This window comes from Leucoraja erinacea, chromosome 5 (assembly GCF_028641065.1).
Source record: "Leucoraja erinacea ecotype New England chromosome 5, Leri_hhj_1, whole genome shotgun sequence".
Classification (NCBI taxonomy): Eukaryota; Metazoa; Chordata; class Chondrichthyes; order Rajiformes; family Rajidae; genus Leucoraja; species Leucoraja erinaceus.
The window spans coordinates 93,629,202-93,651,494 of NC_073381.1; the positions used below are offsets into that span (position 1 = coordinate 93,629,202).

General features: G+C 42.2%; 1 protein-coding gene across 1 annotated transcript in view; it reads left to right on the plus strand.

Moving 5' to 3' along the window:
* The window catches only part of LOC129697686 (dynein axonemal heavy chain 6-like), a 415,092-nt gene that overhangs the window by 171,653 nt on the left and 221,146 nt on the right, over positions 1-22,293 (plus strand). The window contains exons 28-29 of the mRNA XM_055636395.1: positions 20,046-20,296; positions 21,406-21,637. Coding sequence (XP_055492370.1) covers positions 20,046-20,296; positions 21,406-21,637 — 483 coding nt within the window. The remainder of the gene's footprint in view (positions 1-20,045; positions 20,297-21,405; positions 21,638-22,293) is intronic.

The following is a 22,293-nucleotide window of genomic DNA, read 5'->3' on the forward strand; positions in this document are numbered from 1 at the left end:
AGATTCTCTCACAGGATTAATTCTCTCACTTAAGTCTCTTCTCGTTAATTTAAACCCCGGTAGATATACGCCTACCCTGTCCAACATTCCCTTGAAAGTCAACTATCCATTCCAGATGAACAGCTTCCAAATCAGCATCATTGTTCCTTTAATGAGACTCGTACTTTACAAAGTGTTTCACATGTGGTCTCATTGCCCTATAAGACCGAAGCATAACCTCCTCATTTTTTAATTCAATTCCCAAACGAATAAATTAATTTTGGTTTTCCAAATTACTTGCATGCATGTCCTCTGTGAATTATAAAACACACAGATCCCACTGCAATATCTGGCCATTTAGATAATATGTTGCTAAAACCACACTTTCACATTTATCTGCATTATACTATTTGGCAGATCTTTGCCCACTCACTTAACCTATCTATATCGAATTGGCCTGAAGCCAACTATCTCTCCTTCCCATCTTTGTATCATTAGCGTAAAGAACATGTATTTTCAACAAATGCCAAAGATGCAGTACCCCATTAGTTTAATTTATTATTGTCACGTGTACCGAGTGTACAGTGAAAAGCTTTTGTTTGCACGTTATACAGTCAAAGAAAAGAATGTACATGAATTAAGCCGTCCACAGTGCACAGAAAAGGATCAAGGGTACAACATTTAGGGCAAGATATAACGTTGAAGTCCGATAAAGTCCAATTAAAGGTAGTTCAAAGGTCTCCAATAAGGACCATTTAGATGCCTCATAATAGCTGGGGAGAAACTATCACTGAATTTGGAGGCTTATGCATTTTCAAACTTTTGTACCTTTTGCCTGATGGGAGGGGGGGGAGAAGAAGGAGTGACCGGGGTGAGACTGGTCTTTGATTATGCTGGCGGCTTTGCGAAGGCAGTGTCTTGTAGAAGGGATGTGTTCAAGAAGGAACTGCAGATGCTGGAAAATCGAAGGTACACAAAAAAGCTGGAGAAACTCAGCGGGTGCAGCAGCATCTATGGAGCGAAGAAAATAGGCAACGTTTCGGGCCAAAACCCTTCTTCAGACTGATAGGGGGTGGTGGGGAGAAGGAAGGAAAAAGGATGAGGAGGAGCCCGAGGGCTGGGGGATGGGAGGAGACAGCCCGAGGCCTAAGGAAGGGGAGGAGACAGTAAGGGCTAACAAAATTGGGAGAATTCAATGTTCATGCCTGCAGGCTGCAGACTCCCCAAGCGGAATATAAGGTGCTGTTCCTCCAATTTCCGGTGTTGCTCGCTCTGGCCATGGAGGAGACCCAGGACAGAGAGGTCGGATTCGGAGTGGGAGGGGGAGTTGAAGTGCTGAGCCACCGGGAGATCAGGTAGGTTCTTGCGGACCGATCGCCCAACCTCCGCTTGGTCTCACCGATGTAGATCAGCTGACATCTAGAGCAGCGGATGCAGTAGATGAGGTTGGAGGAGATACAGGTGAACCTTTGTCGCACCTGGAATGACTGCTTGGGTCCTTGAATGGAGTCGAGGGGGGAGGTAAAGGAACAGGTGTTGTATTTCTTGCGGTTGCAACGGAAAGTGCCCGGGGAGGGGGTGGTACGGGAGGGAAGGGGAGAATTGAAAAGGGAGTTACGGAGGGAGCAGTCTTTGCGGAAGGCAGACATGGGGGGGAGATGGGAAGATGTGGCGAGTGGTGCGGTCACGTTGGAGGTGGCGCACAAACCCGACTGTCCCGGTAGACCCATTGTCTCTGCCTGTTCGTGCCCCACTGAACTCATCTCCACATACCTTGACTCCATCCTATCCCCCTTGATTAAATCCCTTCTTACCTATGTTCAAGACACCTTAGACACTCTCCGCCGCCTCCGCGCATTCCATTCTCTAAGCCCTCACCCCCTCATCTTCACCATGGACGTCCAGTCACTCTACACCTCCATCCCCCACCAGGATGGCCTCAAAGCCCTCCGGTTCTTCCTCGACCAGAGGAGCAACCTATACCCAGCCACTGACACTCTCCTCCGCCTAGCGGAGCTGGTCCTTACCCTCAATAACTTCACGTTTGACTCCTCCCATTTCCTCCAAATACAAGGCGTAGCTATGGGCACACGCATGGGCCCCAGCTACGCCTGCCTCTTTGTCGGGTACGTCGAACAATCCTTGTTCAATACGTACCAGGGCCCCATCCCCGACCTCTACATCCGTTACATCGACGACTGCTTTGGGGCCACCTCCTGCACCCACACACAACTGACTGACTTCATCCACTTCACCACCAACTTCCATCCGGCACTCAAATACACCTGGACTATTTCCGACACTTCCCTACCATTCCTTGACCTCACTATCTCCATCGCAGGTGATAGACTTCTGACCGACATCCACTATAAACCCACTGACTCCCATGGCTATCTGGACTACACTTCTTCCCACCCTGCTTCCTGTAAGGACTCCATCCCCTACTCCCAATTCCTCTGCCTACGCCGCATCTGCTCCCAGGATGAGGCGTTCCATACCAGGGCATCTGAAATGTCCTCATTCTTCAGGGAACGGGGGTTCCCCTCCTCCACCATAGATGAGGCTCGCACCAGGATCTCTTCCATACCCTGCAACACTGCTCTCTCTCCCCATCCCCGCTCTCGCAACAAGGGCAGAGTCCCCCTAGTCCTCACCTTTCACCCCACCAGCCGTCACATACAAAAAGTAATCCTCCGCCATTTTCGCCACCTCCAACGTGACCCCACCACTCGCCACATCTTCCCATCTCCCCCCATGTCTGCCTTCTGCAAAGACCGCTCCCTCCATAACTCCCTTGTCAATTCTTCCCTTCCCTCCCGTACTACCCCCTCCCCAGGCACTTTCCGTTGCAACCGCAAGAAATGCAACACCTGTCCCTTTACCTCCCCCCTCGACTCCATTCAAGGACCCAAGCAGTCGTTCCAGGTGCAACAGAGGTTCACCTGTATCTCCTCCAACCTCATCTACTGCATCCGCTGCTCTAGATGTCAGCTGAACTACATCGGTGAGACCAAGCAGAGGTTGGGCGATCGTTTCGCCGAACACCTCTGCTCGGTCCGTTAGAACCTACCTGATCTCCCGGTGGCTCAGCACTTCAACTCCCCCTCCCACTCCGAATCCGACCTCTGTCCTGGGTCTCCTCCATGGCCAGAGTGAGCAATACCGGAAATTGGAGGAACAGCACCTTATATTCCGCTTGGGGAGTCTGCAGCCTGCGGGCATGAACATTGAATTCTCCCAATTTTGTTAGCCCTTGCTGTCTCCTCCCCTTCCTTAGCCCTCAGGCTGTCTCCTCTCATCCCCCAGCCCTCGGGCTCCTCCTCCTCCTTTTTCCTTCCTTCTCCCCGCCACCCCCTATCAGTCTGAAGAATGGTTTCGGCCCGAAACGTTGCCTATTTCCTTTGCTCCATAGATGCTGCTGTACCCGCTGAGTTTCTCCAGCTTTTTTGTGTACCTTCTTGTAGAAGGGAGGTTGTTTTGTGTGATGGTCTGAGCTACGTCCACAATTCTCTGGAATTCCTTTATGGAGCTGTGGAGTATCCACCTGAACTAAGAGTATTTTTCTGTCAGATATAATAGTTTTACTTTGATTATCAGAAGTAATGAACTTTCCATCTTTACCGTGTTAACAGGTTAAAATTAACATTAACTTCTGAAAAAAGAGTCCCTGCCTGAAATGTCATCTGCCATTCCCTCTGCTGATGCTGCTTAATCCATTGAGTTCCTCCAGCACTTTGTTTTTTTACGTACTAACAAATTCCTGAAACTAGTCAGCTCAGTCTTTGAATGAGTATGCTCTGCTCTTTTGCTCTGCAGTAGAACAGCTTGCACAGGGCTGCCAATTGGGCAGTTTACCAAGGGTCAAGTTGTCATGAGCTTTGGAATGGTGTCTGAAAAGCCTGGTTGAAAGTAGTTGGACTGAAATGGACAGAGATGGGTCATGTCACTGAGGTGACAAAGCAAGGAGGGATATTGGTTTGAAAGATTTGGATGGGTTACATGGAAATAATGATGAGACATTATACAGTGCAACTCCTTTCCAGTTTTGGAATAGAATCAAACACCTGCCCTTCGGAGTTTGATTGAGTTAGGATTAGCTACATCAACCAGACAGCCAAGCTCCTAAGGCTGAGGGACTCTGCACTATCATATCAGCATATCAGAGAGGTGCTGGTCCCCCTGAGTCAATACTTTGTAGAACCACCATTTGCTGCAATTTTACTTCGGGGTCACGTGAGTGACTACGCGAAGAAGCCCGCTAGGACGCATGCGTGTCATTGCGCTACACGCATTTGCAAACGTCAGACGCGGTGGAAGGACGTTCCCCGCGGCGGCAATTTAAAAGCCGCTATCGCAGGTAAGATTTTACTCTGCGAACTTTTTTCCCTCTACAGAGAATGGAGAAAGGGAAAAAAAAATCAACGAGGGCTGCAACGAAGCTGGCCGGGGAGGACCGCGGAGCAGCGGACAGCCAGCCAAAGCAGCCGTCGGCACTAAGATCACCCGTAGTGGGATCACTTGTGCCCTGTGTAGCCGCCGCACCGGCCAAATCAACGCAGCCGGGCGGAAAGGCAAAACACAAGACAAACAGAGTCGTGGACTCGGAGGAGTCCGACTCTGATACACCGCGGGAGACCAGCAACCAAGAGCGCTGGACCCGTATGGAACGGTGTCTGGAGCATCTACTCCAGCGGGACCGGCTCCGCGATTTGGAGTCAGACCTCTGTGGGCCCTATATCAAACCCACAGCAGCACCTTTTCAAGGGCTGCACAATGTCTCCACCTTATCAGAGGGGAGCACCTCGAGTCAGTTCTGGGCTGACTTGGAAGAGGGGACCGCGGAAGAAAACACCAGTGTGCATGGGGTGCAGGGGAAAGAAAATTTGCTGGATATGGTGGCAAGCTTCATGCAGCCAGACCAAACAGGGGCAAACCTGGAGCCTAAGCTTGCAGCAAGCATTGACTACATGTCACTGAACCAGCTACAGGAACAGGCTGTGCTGGATACAACAGGGAGACATTTAGCACCAGGAAACTGCATTTCCCTGAATGTGCCAATTGTAAACAGCTGCATCTGGAAGCACATCGGGCCAGGCGTCAGAAGCATGGATGTGAAGCTTCAAAAAGTCCTGAAGTTACTAACTTCAGGAATAACCGCTTTTGCCCGTACGGTGGACACCACGGACATGTCCCAAGACCGCTGGCACTTCTATGCAACACAAAGCACAAATTAAATAGCATTAGAAAAAGTGCCATACAGCCAATGCTAAATCCAAAATTCGCGGGGCTGTGTAAGTCTGGAGCCACCAAACCGCCCATTCTCCTGTTCAGGAGGCAACTTGTCAAAGCAGGTAAAGGAGCTGGACGAAGAAGCCAAAACTTTGGGGTTAATTAAAGGATCAACCTACCCTGCTAAAACCCACCATAGCCTACCACATCACCCCTACTCACCCACTGGCAGAACTGGTGAAAGTTCGAGGGCTTGGCACTAAACACGAGTCTTTTTTAGGCCATGGCCCAGGCCGACCCTCCTGGAAGATGCGGGAAACCCCAATAACACCAGCAACCAACCCGAAGAGCCAACTACCAGCACAGCAATGGAAGAACTTCAGGAAGAAGTAGTCCTGCCACTGGTAACAATGGAGGTAGGGGGTCTGGTTCCCCAAATAATATGGGAAGCATGGAGGTTGGGGGAAGACTGTATTGGTTTTTAAATGCATGGAGCATGCTAACATCCGATACTTACGTCTTAAGCAGTATCCAGGGATATGCCATAGAGTTTGTACACCAAAACAGCCCTCCAGTTCAACACAAACCAAACCGAGAATTTGTGCTCTCTGATAGGGAAAAAACAGAAGCACAAGTTGAACTGGAGCGACTTTACATAAAAGGTGTAATTCAGACAACACAACACGAACCATTAGAATTCGTGTCCAATATATTTACTAAAACCAAAAAAGATGGTGGTTGTCGCATCATCATAGATCTGACAAAATTGAATACATTTGTACAATATATTCACTTCAAAATGGAAACCTTTGTTACTGCTAAACAACTAATTTCCAAAGGGTACTTCATGGCTAGCATCGATTTAAAAGATGCATACTATTCAGTACCCATACGAGGTGACCACAGACGTTACTTAAAATTTAACTGGATGGGACAACATTGGAAATATAAAGCGCTGCCAAATGGGCTAACATCAGCCCCCAGGCTGTTCACAAAAATTTTAAAACCAGCCCTAGAGTTTCTACGCAAACGCAAACATATGGTTATGGCATATTTGGATGACATACTCATTGTGGGCATAACTTTGGAATTGGCCATACTAACTGTAACAGCCACAAAACAGTTGTTTGAAAAACTGGGATTTATCATCCATCCAATTAAATCTAAACTAACACCGTCCCCTACTATGGACTTCTTGGGAGTCACCATTGATTCAGTTCACATGACGGTGACACCACCTAAGGGAAAGGCCAGAGAAATAATAGAGGTTTGTAGCAACCTCATTGACATCACAAATCCATCCATCAGATTGGTAGCCAAAGTAATTGGTAAAATGGTGGCTGCTTTCCCAGCCACACAATTTGAACCTTTACATTACCAAAACTTACAGAGAGCTAAAATTCAAGCTCTAAAAATCAATGCAGGTCACTTTGACAGACCTATGAGACTACCAATCCAAGCCAAAACGGAGCTAAAATGGTGGATCGATAACATCTGGCTTTGTTCCAACCCTATCATTGTCAGTAACCCTTCGATGGTACTACAAACGGATGCCAGTGCACTAGGGTGGGGAGCCACCAATACCATCACCAGCTGTGGAGGTAGATGGACAGTGCAGGAGGCATCCTTCTTACTGACATTGGGTATAAATTACTTGGAAATGTTGGATGCATTTCATGGACTTAAGTCATATTGTACAGAAACACACCACCAGCATGTTAGATTACAAATAGACAATACCACTGTGGTAGCATACATTAACCACATGGGTGGCGACAAATCGATATAATGTGACAATCTCGCTAATTCAATTTGGCAATGGTGCATCCAGAAAAATATTTGGATATCAGCCACTTATCTACCAGGGAGACTAAATCTAGTGGCAGACACCAGGTCACGCAAGTTTAGTGAAAACACCGAATGGATGTTAAACAAAACAGTGTTTGCTGAAATCACAGCAAAATACGGAAAACCGGATATCGATCTTTTCGCATCCAGACTAAACAACCAGATATCTAACTATGTTTCATGGGAACCAGACCCTGGGGCAGCGGCAACAGATGCATTTTCACTGCATTGGGGGAAATTGTTTATCTACGCATTCCCTCCCTTCTGCCTCATCAGTCGGGTATTAAGGAAAATACGACAAAACTCTGCGTCTGGTATTTTGATAGTACCCGATTGGCCTACACAACCATGGTTCCCAGTGGTGCTAAACATGGTATTAGAACCATGTACTACAATCCCACACAGACCAGATCTACATCCCGTGACAGGGGATAGCCATCCAAGACATAAAAGCTTGAACCTGTTAATTTGTAGAGTTTAAAGATAGCACTTCTACAACTGGAACTCACGGACCGAACAGTAAACATCATCTCGGCGGCCCAAAGAGAATCGACAAAGAAACACTATCTGGTCTACATAAGGAAGTGGGAAAGTGGAAATCCACAAAGAAACAATATCTGGTCTACATAAGGAAGTGGCAAACATACTGCCAAAATAACAAAATCACCAACAGGAATATGAACATCCCATCTGTTCTGGAATATCTGGCAGGCCTACACTATGATGAAGGGCTCAGCTACAGTGCCATCAACAGCACCAGAAGTGCCCTGTCGACATACTTATGGCAAGGGACAGAGCGTTACACGGTAGGGACTCACCCTCTCGTAACCAAGCTCATGAGGGGAATTTTTAACACAAACCCCCCCTAAAACCAGGTACTCCCATATATGGGATGTAACGATTGTCCTGAAAGCACTCAGGAACTGGTCACCAGCAGCTACCCTGTCCTTCCATAGACTTACGTTAAAAACAGTCATATTGATGGCATTGGTCACGGCACAGAGGGTCCAGTCACTGCAAAAACTTAGACTGGACAACATGACCTCCTCACCAGACGATATTACGTTTCATATTTTCGAGCTGGTGAAACAAAACAGACAGAGATCGGCAGGCCCCAACATCCAATTCAGGTCATACCCTGCAGATGACCGCCTCTGTATAGTAAAACATCTATCACTATACATGGAGAAAACTAAAAACCTGAGAGGCAAAGAGAAGGGACTGCTGATCAGCCAAAAGAAACCTCACAAAAAAGTAACGGTCCAGACAATCTCGAGATGGCTGAAACAGGTACTGACGCAGGCTGGGGTGGATACTAATGTGTTCAAATCTCATTCCACCAGGGCCGCAGCTACATCAGCAGCAGTACGACTGGATGTGCCCATGGACCAAGTCCTCGAAGCAGCAGGATGGTCAGGGGAAAGAACTTTCCAGTTATTTTATAACAAACCAGTGAGGGAGACTGGAACATTTGCAGAAAGAATTTTAAATTCTGTAAATTAATTAAAACCCATAAATAGGGTTATATTTGTGTTAATAAATTTTATGATTTCAATAACGAATCGTGTGCAATTATGTTAACACTATTCCTCCCACAGTCAAGGCAGACGTGTGCATGGACGTTTCCACGGCATGAAATCACAGAGCTTTGAAATCTTCACGTAGTCACTCACGTGACTCCGAAGTAAAATAGTAAGGTTAAACGAGAAGTTACCAGTTTGAAGTTTGATCTGTATTTTATGAGGAGTTACGATGAGGGATTACGTGCCCTCTGCTCCCACCCAGATCATATACTTAACTGGTACCTCTTTAATCTTACTATGTTTAGTCATTACAGTTATCTGTGATCTCACACCGCTGCTTTGAAGAATGACACGCATGCGTCCTAGCGGGTTTCTTCACGTAATCCCTCATCGTAACTCCTCATAAAATACAGATCAAACTTCAAACTGGTAAGTTCTCGTTTAATCTTACTATTAAAGCTGCAAGTCTTTTGGGGTATGTCTCTACCAGCTTTGCACATCTAGAGACTGAAATTTTTGCCCATTCTTCTTTGCACAATAGCTCAAGCTCAGTCAGATTGGATGGAGAGCGTCTGTGAACAGCAATTTTCAAGTCTTGCCAGAGATTCTCAATTGGATTTAGGTCTGGACTTTGACTGGGCCATTCTAACACATGAATATGCTTTGATCTAAACCATTCCATTGTAGCTCTGGCTGTATGTTTAGGGTCGTTGTCCTGCTGGAAGGTGAACCTCCGCCCCAGTCTCAAGTCTTTTGCAGACTCTAACAGCTTTTTTTCCAAGATTGCCCTGTATTTGGCTCTATCCATCTTCCCATCAACTCTGACCAGCTTCCCTGTCCCTGCTGAAGAAAAGCATCCCCACAGCATGATGCTGCCACCACCATGTTTCACAGTGGGGATGGTGTGTTCAGGGTGATGTGCAGTGTTAGTTTTCTGGCACACAAAGCATTTTGCATTTAAGCCAAAAACTTCAATTTTGGTCTCATCTGACCAGAGCACCTTCCTCCACTTGTTTGCTGTGTCCCCCACATGGCTTGTGGCAAACTGCAAACAGGACTTCTTATGCCTTTTTTTCAACAATGGCTTTCTTCTTGCCACTCTTCCATAAAGGCCCGATTTGTGGAGTGCACGACTAATAGTTGTCCTGTGGACAGATTCTCCCACCTGAGCTGTGGATCTCTGCAGCTCCTCCAGAGTTACCATGGGCCTCTTGGCTGTTTCTCTGATCAATGCTCTCCTTGCCCGGCCTGTCAGTTTAGGTGGACGGCCATGTCTTGGTAGGTTTGCAGTTGTGCCATACTCTTTCCATTTTCGGATGATGGATTGAACAGGGCTCCGTGAGATGTTCAAAGCTTGGGATATTTTTTTATAACCTAACCCTGCTTTAAACTTCTCCACAACTTTATCCCTGACCTGTCTGGTGTGTTCCTTTGGCTTCATGATGCTGTTTGTTCACTAATGTTCTCTAACAAACCTCTGAGGCCTTCACAGAACAGCTGTATTTATACTGAGATTAGATTACACACAAGTGGACTCTATTTACTAATTAGGTGACTTCTGAAGGCAATTGGTTGCACTGGATTTTATTTAGGGGTATCAGAGTAAAGGGGGCTGAATATTTTTGCACGCCACACTTTTCAGTTTTTAATTTGTAAAAAAATTTGAAAACCATTTATCATTTTCCTTCCACTTCACAATTATGCGCCACTTTGTGTTGATCTATCACATAAAATCCCAATAAAATACATTTATGTTTGTGGTTGTAATGTGACAAAATGTGGAAAAGTTCAAGGGGTATGAATACTTTTGCAAGCCACTGTATATCAAACCTACAAGACTTCTGCAGCATTTCTTTCGTCAACTGGTGGACCATCAGTGTTTGAGGAACTGATTTATTGGCTGACAGTTTCTAACAATGGGAACGCTTATAAAATCCACCATGATTTATGAGTTTTTCATGCATTGTCAATGAATTTATTTATAAAAAACATGTTCCATCATTTACATTTCCAAGGTTGGTTCACTCTCTTCACATGGCCTGATGTCCATACAGTTACGTGCCTCAACCCCAGTGCATCCACGACTGCAATGTGAATTGGCTGTGAAATGCACTGCAGCAAATCAACAAGACTTCTCTGACAGCATCTCCTGAATCCCTGCCACATGGAAGTTCATACAGCACACACATCTAAGAATGCCATACTGGTAAATTCTCTACCAAGTTGCACTCTTAGAGCCGTGAACACAAATGACCATTTCTTCATTATTGCTGACTCCGGATTGTGGAAGTCCTCGCCTAGTAGTTGCACGATTCATAAATGTGGCTCACTATCAACTTCTGAATGCCACCGAGGGATTGACAGCCAGTGATGGGTTGACTAATGACTGGCCCAGACAGGAAGCCTCCCTAGGATTTATGTTGCCCTAAAAACGATCCGATATGTTGCTCACATGCCAATGAGTGTTCCAATTCCAGGGCTTTTACATTAATCATTTGGATATTCCCCCCACCCTCAAATTAATTACCAGCTATAGAATCAAATACTAAAGGAGGAAGCCATTCACAATGAAAACAGAATGCTGGAAACACTCAGTGGGTCCATCAGCATCAGTGGGAAGAGGGTATCGGTGGCGGCATGCTCTGCTAGCAGTCGCAAATTTTTTAGCTCCGCTGAAAAAAAATCGCGATTTATCGCGTTAAAATCGGGTCTGGAGGTTGGGACCGTTTTAAAAACCTACCGGAGCACCGGGTCGCTGTGCTGATGACATCATCAGTAAGCGCCGTGAATTTAACGGAGGGAAATTCATTTTAAATGAAAAACACTTCTCCAGGTCAGAGCCCACAGAGGAAAGTTACAAAACAACTACTGAAGACTCAGAAACTTCAAGAAACTGCAGAACTGACCTCTGGAGTGGATTCTGGAATGGCTACACGATCAAAGACTGAGATGGCCACAAAAGAGAAACCTGAAATGGAGGAGATAAAGAACTCGGTAAGAGACTTGAGAAAGGAGATTGAAACTGGAAGTTTAAAAATGATGCAAAACATGGAAGCCGGTAATCAAAAAATCCTTGAGGGCATTGGGGCTCTGCAAAAAAGAGTTGAGGATGTACAAGAAGAATTAACGAGGAAAGTTAATAAGGTGGCAGAAGAGACCACAAAGGTGTTTGAGGCTGTGCATGTAACTGTCTCTGCAAATGTAACTGCGGTGAAAGATATGGAAGTAGTTGTGGAAGAAATGACCGGAGATATGCAGGCGATGAAGTTAGAATTAGACAGCCTCAAAAGTCAACTGACAAAAATCTCTGATAAATGTGTCGACTTCGAAGCTCGCTCAAGACGTCAAAATATACGAATACGTGGAGTAACAGAGGGAGCTGAGGGGGACAATGCCTGTGAGTTCTTTGCCGATCTAATCAAACATGTACTCAAGCTACCTGAGGCACCTGTAATTGAAGTAGCACATCGACTTCCCAGATATAAATCAAGATCACAAGGAGCCCAAGCCTACCCACGACAGATCATAGTCAAACTTCGGGATATCTCAACAGTGGAAGAGCTGATGAAAAAAATTAAACACGAAGAGAAGATGATGTACAGAAATGATTCTATCAAACTCCTACGGGACTACCCTTACGAGATTGTGCAAAAGAGAAGAATGTTCTCACAGACAATAGAAGCTCTTTACGGTGTCAAGGGTGTCATATGCAGAGTGTATTACCCGGCCAGGATGCGTATTACTTTCAAGGGAGTTTCAAAAACATTCACTAATTCGGTAGCATTTCTTAAATATGCTCAAGAAATCGTGGCAGAACTCGCAGCGTAGGAACAGAAGATTAATCACGGCAACAGGACGATATGAACAAACTAACTTGCTTATTCCCCCAATGAGAATATTAGAAGAAAAGAGAAATAACACCAGCCTTTAAAAATTATCAAACGCAACAGCTTTCCCACTAGAAGTGTCTAGACATTATTATCTCCCCTTGGACATTGTGGAATCCAACTCAAGGACACTTTGTGTTCAAACGAGGAAAGACTGATAAACAGGGGAGTGACGAATGTGGAAAACATTACAAGGCTTTACGATCTTACATAGTCTCACAAAATATAGAGAACTAATAATAATTAATAACTAACAATATTAATATAGATATAGTAATGGAAATTGATTTGAGGTATACAATGGTAAAAATTGTAAAAATGCTTTGCCTGGTTTATAACGCAGACAACACTGTAATCTCATGTATTTCGCAGCCCGAATGGGGAGGGGAGGAGACTCAGGCACCTGGCATAATTCCAGGTGCCTGACTCTGGTTAACCCTTTCAGCGAACAGCTCACTATTAACAAAGCTAAAACCGATTATAAATAGTTAATAGATAAAGAGTGAGGAATATATGTAATTGAATATATGATTAGATTTGATAAGTCGGAATGAAACATATATAGATATAGTGTAACTGGGTGAAATAGAACTAATTTAGAAATGGTACTGACCCCCTAGGTTTAGGGTAATAAAGACAGCGGGGCTAACTTTATAACATCTACACCGGAAGCGGAATGTCGAACCCCACAGACGAGTGGGAAACTCACTACAGTGTCCAACACTCAGACACTGTAAATTTACTTATTCTATTTAAAAAAAAAATCACAATAGGTCACATCTATGTGTTTTTTTTTCAAGGAAAATCGCAGAAGGGAGCTACCAAAGAAGTCTATAATATAAACGCCCCCCAAATAACCAGAGTCCTGAGGCATGGATGCACCGCAATAAATAAGGTCATTAAAATTGGTAAAAATGCATGACGACAATCAAAAGAAAATGGGAGGAATCACACTATGTAGTTGGAATATAAGGGGTATTAATGAACCTATTAAAAGGGGCAAGATACTAGCTCAGTTGAAATCATACAACACGGACATTTCGTTTCTACAAGAAACGCATCTTAAACATCAAGATCAGACGAGACTGAGGGCGAACTGGATAGGCCAAACATTTCACTCTTCATTCACTTCCAAATCTAGAGGCACTGCAATCGTTATTCGTAAAGGAATACCATTTAAATCAAAGAATATTATATCAGACAAGGAAGGGAGATACCTTATAGTAACAGGAGAGATTAATACTACGCCAATTACGCTGGTAAACATTTATACGCCCAATTTTGATAATCCTCAATTTTTTAATAAAATTTTGAATATAATTGCAGAATTTAATTATCAAAATGTTATAATTGGAGGAGACTTCAACTGTGTTTTAGACCCTTATCTAGATAAATCGATGCAAAAACAAAGAGGTAATATGAAATCTAAAACCAGTGAACTTTTAAATACATATATAAAAAACACAAATATAGCAGACGTATGGAGGATTGCAAACCCGACGGGAAGGGATTACTCGTTTTATTCAACGGTACATAAAACATATTCACGTATAGACTATTTCCTTGTGGATACAAAATTAATTCCGCATACTATGAACCCTAAATACCACATCAATGCGATCTCAGACCACTCTCCGTTAACTTTTGTTTTAAAATTAGAAGGAATGTTTATGAATAAATCGTTCTGGAGGTTTAACTCGCAAATTTTAAAAGACCCACAAGGGAGTATATATCTAAAAAAACAGATGGACCTATTTTTTGAGATAAATGATACACCAGATATATCCCCCACGCTATTATGGGAATCCTTCAAATGCATTATTAGAGGAATCATTATTTCATTTCAAAGCTTTTATTAGAATAAGGAGTCATTATTTCATTTCAAGCAAATTTTCACAGATACAGATACAGATAAGAATAAACAAAGAAATTCGGCCCGAAAAGCCTACATAATAAAACTGAGTTTCTCCATGTAGATACAGATAATGCCAAAGATCCAACTATGGATAAACATAATAAAATTCTACTATTGAAATTCAAGCTAAACAAATTATTGTCAGAGAAAGTTATAACACTATTTCAAATTACAAAACAAGAACATTTTGAATTCGGGGACAAACCCCACAAACTTCTAGCACGCCAATTGAAAAAAACGGTAAAAGCGAATGCAATACTAAAGATTAAATCAGATAGAGGGGAATTATTAACACTACCCAAGGATATCAATAAAAGATTTGCTCAATTTTACCAGAATCTATATACATCTAAAACGTCAATAGACAATAATAAAGTTTCAGAATTTCTGGATAATTGTAACCTCCCTCAATTTGAATTGAGGGAACAAGAGGAACTGGGAGCACAAATTACTTCTAAGGAGATAGAAGACACAATAAACACACTTAAGAACGGAAAAACGCCAGGTCCAGACAAATTCAGTAATGAATTCTATAAATCCTTTTACGACATAGTTACTCCACGCTTACAGAAAATGTATACATATGCTTTTAAAGAGCAAAGCTTACCTGAAACATTAGCAGAATCAACGATCACATTAATACTTAAAAAAGATAAAAATATAGAAGAACCAGGATCATATAGAGCTATTGCTTTGTTAAATACGGATCAAAAAATAATAGTGAAAACACTAGCCAGAAGACTAAGCAGGTATGTTAGTAGATTAATAAATGAGGATCAAACAAGATTTATACCTAAGAGACACTCATTCAATAATTTGAGACGCTTGCTTAACATAATGCATTCACATAAATCTCATGACCAAGAGTTATCTATCATTTCACTGGACGCAGAAAAAGCGTTTGATCAAGTAGAATGGGATTATATGATTAAAGTATTGCAAAAATTCCAAATGGGAGAGAACTTCATCGCATGGATAAAACTATTATATAACAAATCCACGGCTAGAATACTAACTAATAATATACTATCCACAAAATTTGAATTATCAAGGGGTAATAGACAAGGATGTTCACTATCACCGTTGTTATTTGCTTTGGTAATTGAACCTCTTGCTGAAAAAATAAGAACACACCCAGATATCTATGGTTATAATACAAAACACTCAAATAACATAATATCTTTATACGCCGATGATGCACTACTGTATATCACAAAACCACAAATTAGTATACCAAACATACTAAACTTAATTGAGGACTTTGGATCCTTCTCAGGATATAGAATAAACTGGAACAAAAGTGAAATTATGTCAATAAAACCCAAAGGCTCAACACACCTCCGGAAATTCCCCTTTAAAATAGCAAAATTCAAATATTTGGGAATTGAAATTACTAGAAATTACCAGGATATGTTTAAAGCCAATTATAATCCCTTACTTAAGAAACTAAATAATTTGATTAAATTCTGGAAAACACTTCCGATGTCCCTAATAGGCAGAATAAACGCTATAAAAATGATCTTTTTACCACAAATCCTATACCTATTTCAATCAATACCTATATATCTCCCAAAAAAGTTTTTCAAAAAATTGGACTCAGACATTACAAATTTTATATGGGATTATAAATCCCATAGAATACAAAGAGCACACCTTAATAAACAAAAAGAGTTGGGTGGTCTAGCGCTCCCTAACTTTATGTATTATAATTGGGCAGTAAATATTAAAAATATGATTCACCTGCTGGACAAATCTGCCCAGCAGGTGGACTGGATTGTAATGGAAAGAGAGGACTGCTCTCCGTGTAATATAGGAGCGACTCTCCTCTCACCAATATATCTCAATAACAAAAACTATAACAAAAATCCAATTATACATAGCACAATTAGAACATGGAAACAAATAAAACCGAATTAAAAATTAAGAAACCTATCTCTTTTAATGCCAATAGTTAATAACCCATCATTTAAACCATCAATTATAGACAAATCATTTATTCAATGGGAAAGAATGGGAATTAAAACGCTCGGAGATCTGTATGAATTGGGAAAATTATTATCATTTCAACAACTACAACTGAAATACAATTTGAAAAATAATCAATATTTTAAATATCTTCAAATTCGTGATTATCTGAAAAAATACACAAAAGACTATCATAATATGCCTACTGACTTACTGGATGAAGCAATGAAGACAAAGGCGGAATCAGCTAATCTAATATCATACTTATATAACATCATCTTAAGCATAGAAATACCCACAACTGATGGAATTAGAAGAGACTGGGAACAAGAATTAGCTATAGAAATTCCAAAAGAGAGCTGGGATAATTACTTATTACAGGTGCATAAATGTTCGATCAACGTACGACATACTCTCATCCAATTCAAAACATTACATAGACTATATTATTCAAAAACTAAAATAAATAAATTCTTCCCTAATGTCTCACCCATCTGTGATAAATGTCTGTGTCAAGAAGCTACCATAGCGCATTCTTTTGTTTTTTGTACAAAAATACAAAAATTCTGGAATGAAATATTCGACATATTTACAAAATTAATTAAAATAAAACTGGTACCAAAACCAGAATGGATTATTTTTGGAATATCGGAAGGTAACCCTGAACTAAACGTGTTTCAGAAGAATTTACTCAATTACGGGCTAATAACGGGAAAAAAGCTCATACTTAAATTCTGGAAAAATGCGCCTACACCAACAATAAAAATGTGGATATCAAATATGTCTGAAACACTACATCTGGAAGAGATGAGATTCCTCTTAGCAGGCAAACCAGACCACTTCCAAAAGACGTGGTCTACGTTTTTGGAATTATTACAAGCATAAGGTGCAATAGTAATTTAAAAATAAATAAATAAATAAATAAATAAATAAATAAATAAAAGGTTCCAGGATCTGGTAATAAAAAACAAAACAACAACAACAGACTTGGTTGGTAGTCCCCTTTCTGCAGAGTTTAATGTTATAATAGAGCGATTGTTTCTCCTTTCTTTTTCCTTCTTTTCTAGGGTCTACTTTCTTTCTTTACTTCCTTCTCTAACTTCTTTTCTAAGGGGCTTTCTTTTCTTAACACTCTCCTACACCTTCACGACTCTTGCGCACTTTCCTTACTTCCTTTACTTCTATCTTTTTCTCAAAGCTCAAAAAATGAAGCGGTACAAAAAATGTATTAAGACATATGTGTTGTGTATTATTGTAATTTACCGTACTTCTAATAAAAATTAAATTAAAAAAAAAAAAAGCATCAGTGGGAAGAGGAATGGGGCGGCCATTACAGAGACTTGGCTGTGAGAGCGACAGGTCTGGTTGCTCAATGGTCCAGGGTTTCGATGTTTCAGACATGATAGAGAGGTGTAGCAGTTGGTTCAGTGATCATGGAGAGTGTCACAGTAGCACTCAGCAAGGACATACTGGAGAGTTTGTCCGCTGAGATAATATGGGAAGAGCTCAAAATAAGAAAGGAGCAATACCACCAATGGGCTTATACTATAGGCCACCCAATAGCCAGTAGGAGACAGAAGAACAGATATGAAGACAGATTATGCAAAGATGCAAAAATAACCAAGTAGACAGAGTGGGCGCATTACCATTCCCAATATTGATTGGTCTCACATGTGCAAAAAGCTTAGACAGGGCAGAATTTGTGAAGTGTATCCAAGAGGATTTCCTGAAACCGTAGGCGGATAGTCCAACTCGAGGAAGGACCATACAGGACCTGGGAAATTAGTATGGCCAGGTGACTGGTATTTCAGTGGAAGAGTATTTGAGAATGATCACTACTCCATCAGTTTTTAGCTAGTTATGAGCAAGGATAGGTTTGGGGGCAGAAACAAAATTGGGGTAACGCAGATTACGGCATTTTTAAGCAGGAGTTTGGAAGTATAAATTGTGAGCAGTTGTTTGGTTAGTCCACATCTGACATATAGGAGTCATTTAAAGGCCAGCTGATGAGAGTTCAGCACCTGCATGTTCCAGTAAGAAGGAATAATAAGGTAGGTGAGGTAAATTTACCATGGAAGATCAAAGAGATTGTAAATTTGCCAAAAAGAAAAATAAGCTTTGTAAGGTTTAGAAGATGAAATCAGGCAGGTCCTTTGAAGGAAGCAACAAAAAAAAAATCAAGTATCCAATTACGGCCACAAATTGTCATTGGTAAGTCGGATTAAAGAAAATCCTAAAGTTTTATATACGTATATTAAAAACAAGAGGGTAACCAGGGAAAAGGTAGGACTGCTTAAGGATAAACTGGAGAATTTATGCTTGGAGTCAGGCAATGTCACAAGATGCTAGAAGATTACTTTGAATCTGCATTCACTAAGGAGAGAGACACCGAGGACAATGAGATCTGTGTGGGGAATACTAATATGCTAAGGTGGTTTGAGGTCACGAAGAGCATTGAGATAGATAAATCCCCAGGGCCTGATGGGATCTATTTCACGTTATTGCGAGAGGCAAGAGAAGAGATAGCAAGATCTTTGTATCTTCTCCAGCCACAGGCAAAGTCCTGGTGACTAGTTATTGTTGTTCCTTTGTTTAAGAAGGGATGTAGAAATAATCCAGCAAACTATAGACTCACGAGCCTCACATCAGTATTGGAGAGCTATTGGAGAGGATTCCTCAGGATAAGATTTAATTGCATTTGGAAGATAGTGGGCTGTTTAGGAATAGTCAGCATAGCTTTGCCCCATGGCAGGTCATGTCTTACGAACATGATTGAGATTTTTGAGGAGGTGACAAATGTGATCAATGGGGGTAGGACAGTGGACGTTGTCTACATACATTTTAGTAAGGCATTTGACAAAGTTCCTCAAGCTAGGTTGAACCAGAAGATTAAGATGCATGGGATCCATGGTTGGTTGGTCATTTGCATTGTGAACTCCCATACTCCTTTAAGGCAAAGGCCTATGGTGGAATTGGTCTGTGACCAGTGGAGCTCTACAGGCATCTGTGCTGTGATCTCTGTTGTTTGTGATATATATAACCGACCTTGGTGCTAATGTAGATGGCAGGATTAGTACATTTGCAGATGACACCAAAATTAGTGTAGTTGGAGACAGTAAGGAAGGCTGTGAAAGTATCGAGCGAAAGTATTCAGCTCCAGAAATGGTTGGAGAAATGGCAGAAAGAGTCAAAGCAAATGTGGTGTTGCACTTTGAGGGGTCAAATGTAAGCGGAAAGTATTTACTTAATGGCAAGACGCTTAACAGCATTGATGTACAGAGGAATGTTGGGGTCCATGTTCATAACTCCATGGAAATGGTAACTCAAGTAGATAGAGTGGGATAGAAGGTGTATGGTATGCTTGCCTTCATCAGACAAGGTATTGAATGCAAGTCTGTAATTCATGACAGACATCGTAAAGGTACTCGTGTAGAAAGTCACGGTCAGTCATTCTGTCCCGACTCATTGTGAGTTATTCATTTATGTTGTTCTCCTGTTCCATCTCCAGATCACAGGATTTCTTCTCTCATTCTATTTTGAAAGTTAGTATTATAGATGCTGGAACCATCCTTCCAGATCATAGTCTTAAAATGATTAATAAAGTACACGGGGCCTCAAGTTTTCATTGGGTTTGCTTTAAACAAAAAACATAAGCAGGACACAAAGTTCTGATGTCTGTTGTTTGCATGTTTTGTGCAGAGCCAGATATTGTTCAACCAGGATTGTATGAACTGCTTCAGTGGAGCCCAGCCACAAAGCCAGTTGCAGGATGTCCATCTGGAGATGATGAACAGACTTGATATGTTGGCTGAGCTGGTGTGTGGGCCTCTGTATGCCTCCCAGGGGATGGTGCTGGAGAGTCTGGTGATCATCAACGTGCACTGTCGCGACTTGCTGAGTGACTTGATACGCAAGAAAGTCTTCAAAGCGGAGGATTTTGAGTGGAGCAGGTAATGACCAGTCTACAAAGCATTGCTGTAGTCCTGGAGCAGAATCCATTAATCCCTTCTGTCTCCTGTCTGCATTGGAGTTTTGGGCAGGATGGTAGAATTTAAGTGCCAGTTGATAGAGTCTATAGTTGATAGTGGCTCTATGGATAAATGTTGGGTGATTTTTGGGGTATTTAGAGGGATTGCATTTACTAATTTGAGGCAATGATGATATTCATAAAACTGCAGATCCTGAAAATAAAAGCAGGAAATGCTTGAAACACAAACAAACAGGTCTTTTTATGGAGTTAATATTTTATGTCAGAAACTATTTTTCAGAATTCTGATGAAGGGTCCCCAACCTGAAATGTTCAATATGTTTTGATTCCCACAGATGCTGCTAAACCTGCTGAGTGTCTCGAGCAATTTCTTTAACGTTATTGTTGCTCTGTTGTGCGTTTTCATTCAGGAATCTCTGAAGTCCATGATACACTTGATTCAGCAGATGTTTTATGACTGAACCATTCCAGCATTTATTTCTCATTCAGTACTGGGATTTATCACTGCTGGACATATAGAGACTTAACGTGTAGGAAGGAGCTGCAGATGCTAGTTTGCACCAAACATAGTCACAAAATGTTGGAGTAACTCAGCGGGTCAGGCAGCATCTTTGGAGAAAAGGAATAGGTGACATTTTGGGTTGAAACCCTACTTCAGACAAACAGACTTCATATGCGCACTGTGGTATGGACATTGTTCATGCATCTGTCTAATTTATATTATGTTGATGCACAAACATATGATATATGCATACATAGATGGAGAACATTCCCAGTGTTTGTAGATATTGTATATGCATGTATACACATCTTAGAACATAGAACTGTTGTTTGCATAGAACATAGATACTTCATATGTATAGTGTGTGGATGGATGGACCTTGTAAGCTGTCAGCGTTATGAACTGAGTCTATTCACACAGAAACCGTAGTAGACAGCCTGAGATGCAGCACAAAGCCCAGTGGGTACATTTTTGTAAGATACATTGTGACTTGGGGTCATTGTCATCCTACTAAAATACTGTGCATTTGAAAGGCGTGGAAAAGCACTGACACAAACTCTGTGTTTCAGGCAATTGCGTTATGAATGGAACACGCAGAACAACTCTTGCTACGTCATGCAGGCCAAAAGTTCCTTCATCTACGGCTATGAGTATCTTGGCTGTTCACCTCGATTAGTGATCACACCGCTGACTGTCCGTTGCTGGCTTACTCTGACTGGAGCCCTGCACTTGAACCTCGGAGGCTTGCCAGCAGGGCCATCAGGGACAGGCAAAACAGCAACTGTCAAAGACCTTGCTAAAGTAAGTGTTCAGTGCTGGGCAATGATCAGAAAAGTATTTTTCCCATACTTCTAATTTCATTCCAACATTGTATGCCACTAAATACTGCACCAGGCCATCTTGTTGTTGATGCAGGAGTGCAGATGCTGGAATCTGGAACAAAAAAACACAACAACTGGGGAAAATCAGGCAAAGGGATGCCAGTGCGTTGGGTTGAAACCCTGCATTTGTGCTTCATAGTTTGGAGGGAAGAATGCCAGGAATGAGAGGGAGTGGTGAGATGGGGCTGGTAGGCGACGGGTGGAACAGGAGAAGGGAGATGACGAGCAGATAGAACCAGGTGGCAGGAATGTTGACTCGGAGACAGGCGGGTGAGAGGCGGACACTGTAAACTTTTAAAATCCATCAAAGAGCAATAATTGCGGACAAAAGCATTGTGCTCAACAGGTTTTTCAGGTGGGCCTGTTTTACCGAGGAAGGCTGCTGCAAAAAACTTGCATTTAAAAACTTGCGAGTAGTAGATTTGGAGAGGAGACACAACGGACTTCAGATGCTGGAATCTTGACACAAAAACAAACTGCTGGGGGAACACAGTTGGTCAGACCACATCTATGGAGGGAACTGGACAGACCTTTCATTCTGAAGAAGGGTCCCAACCTGAAGCATTGTCTGTCTGC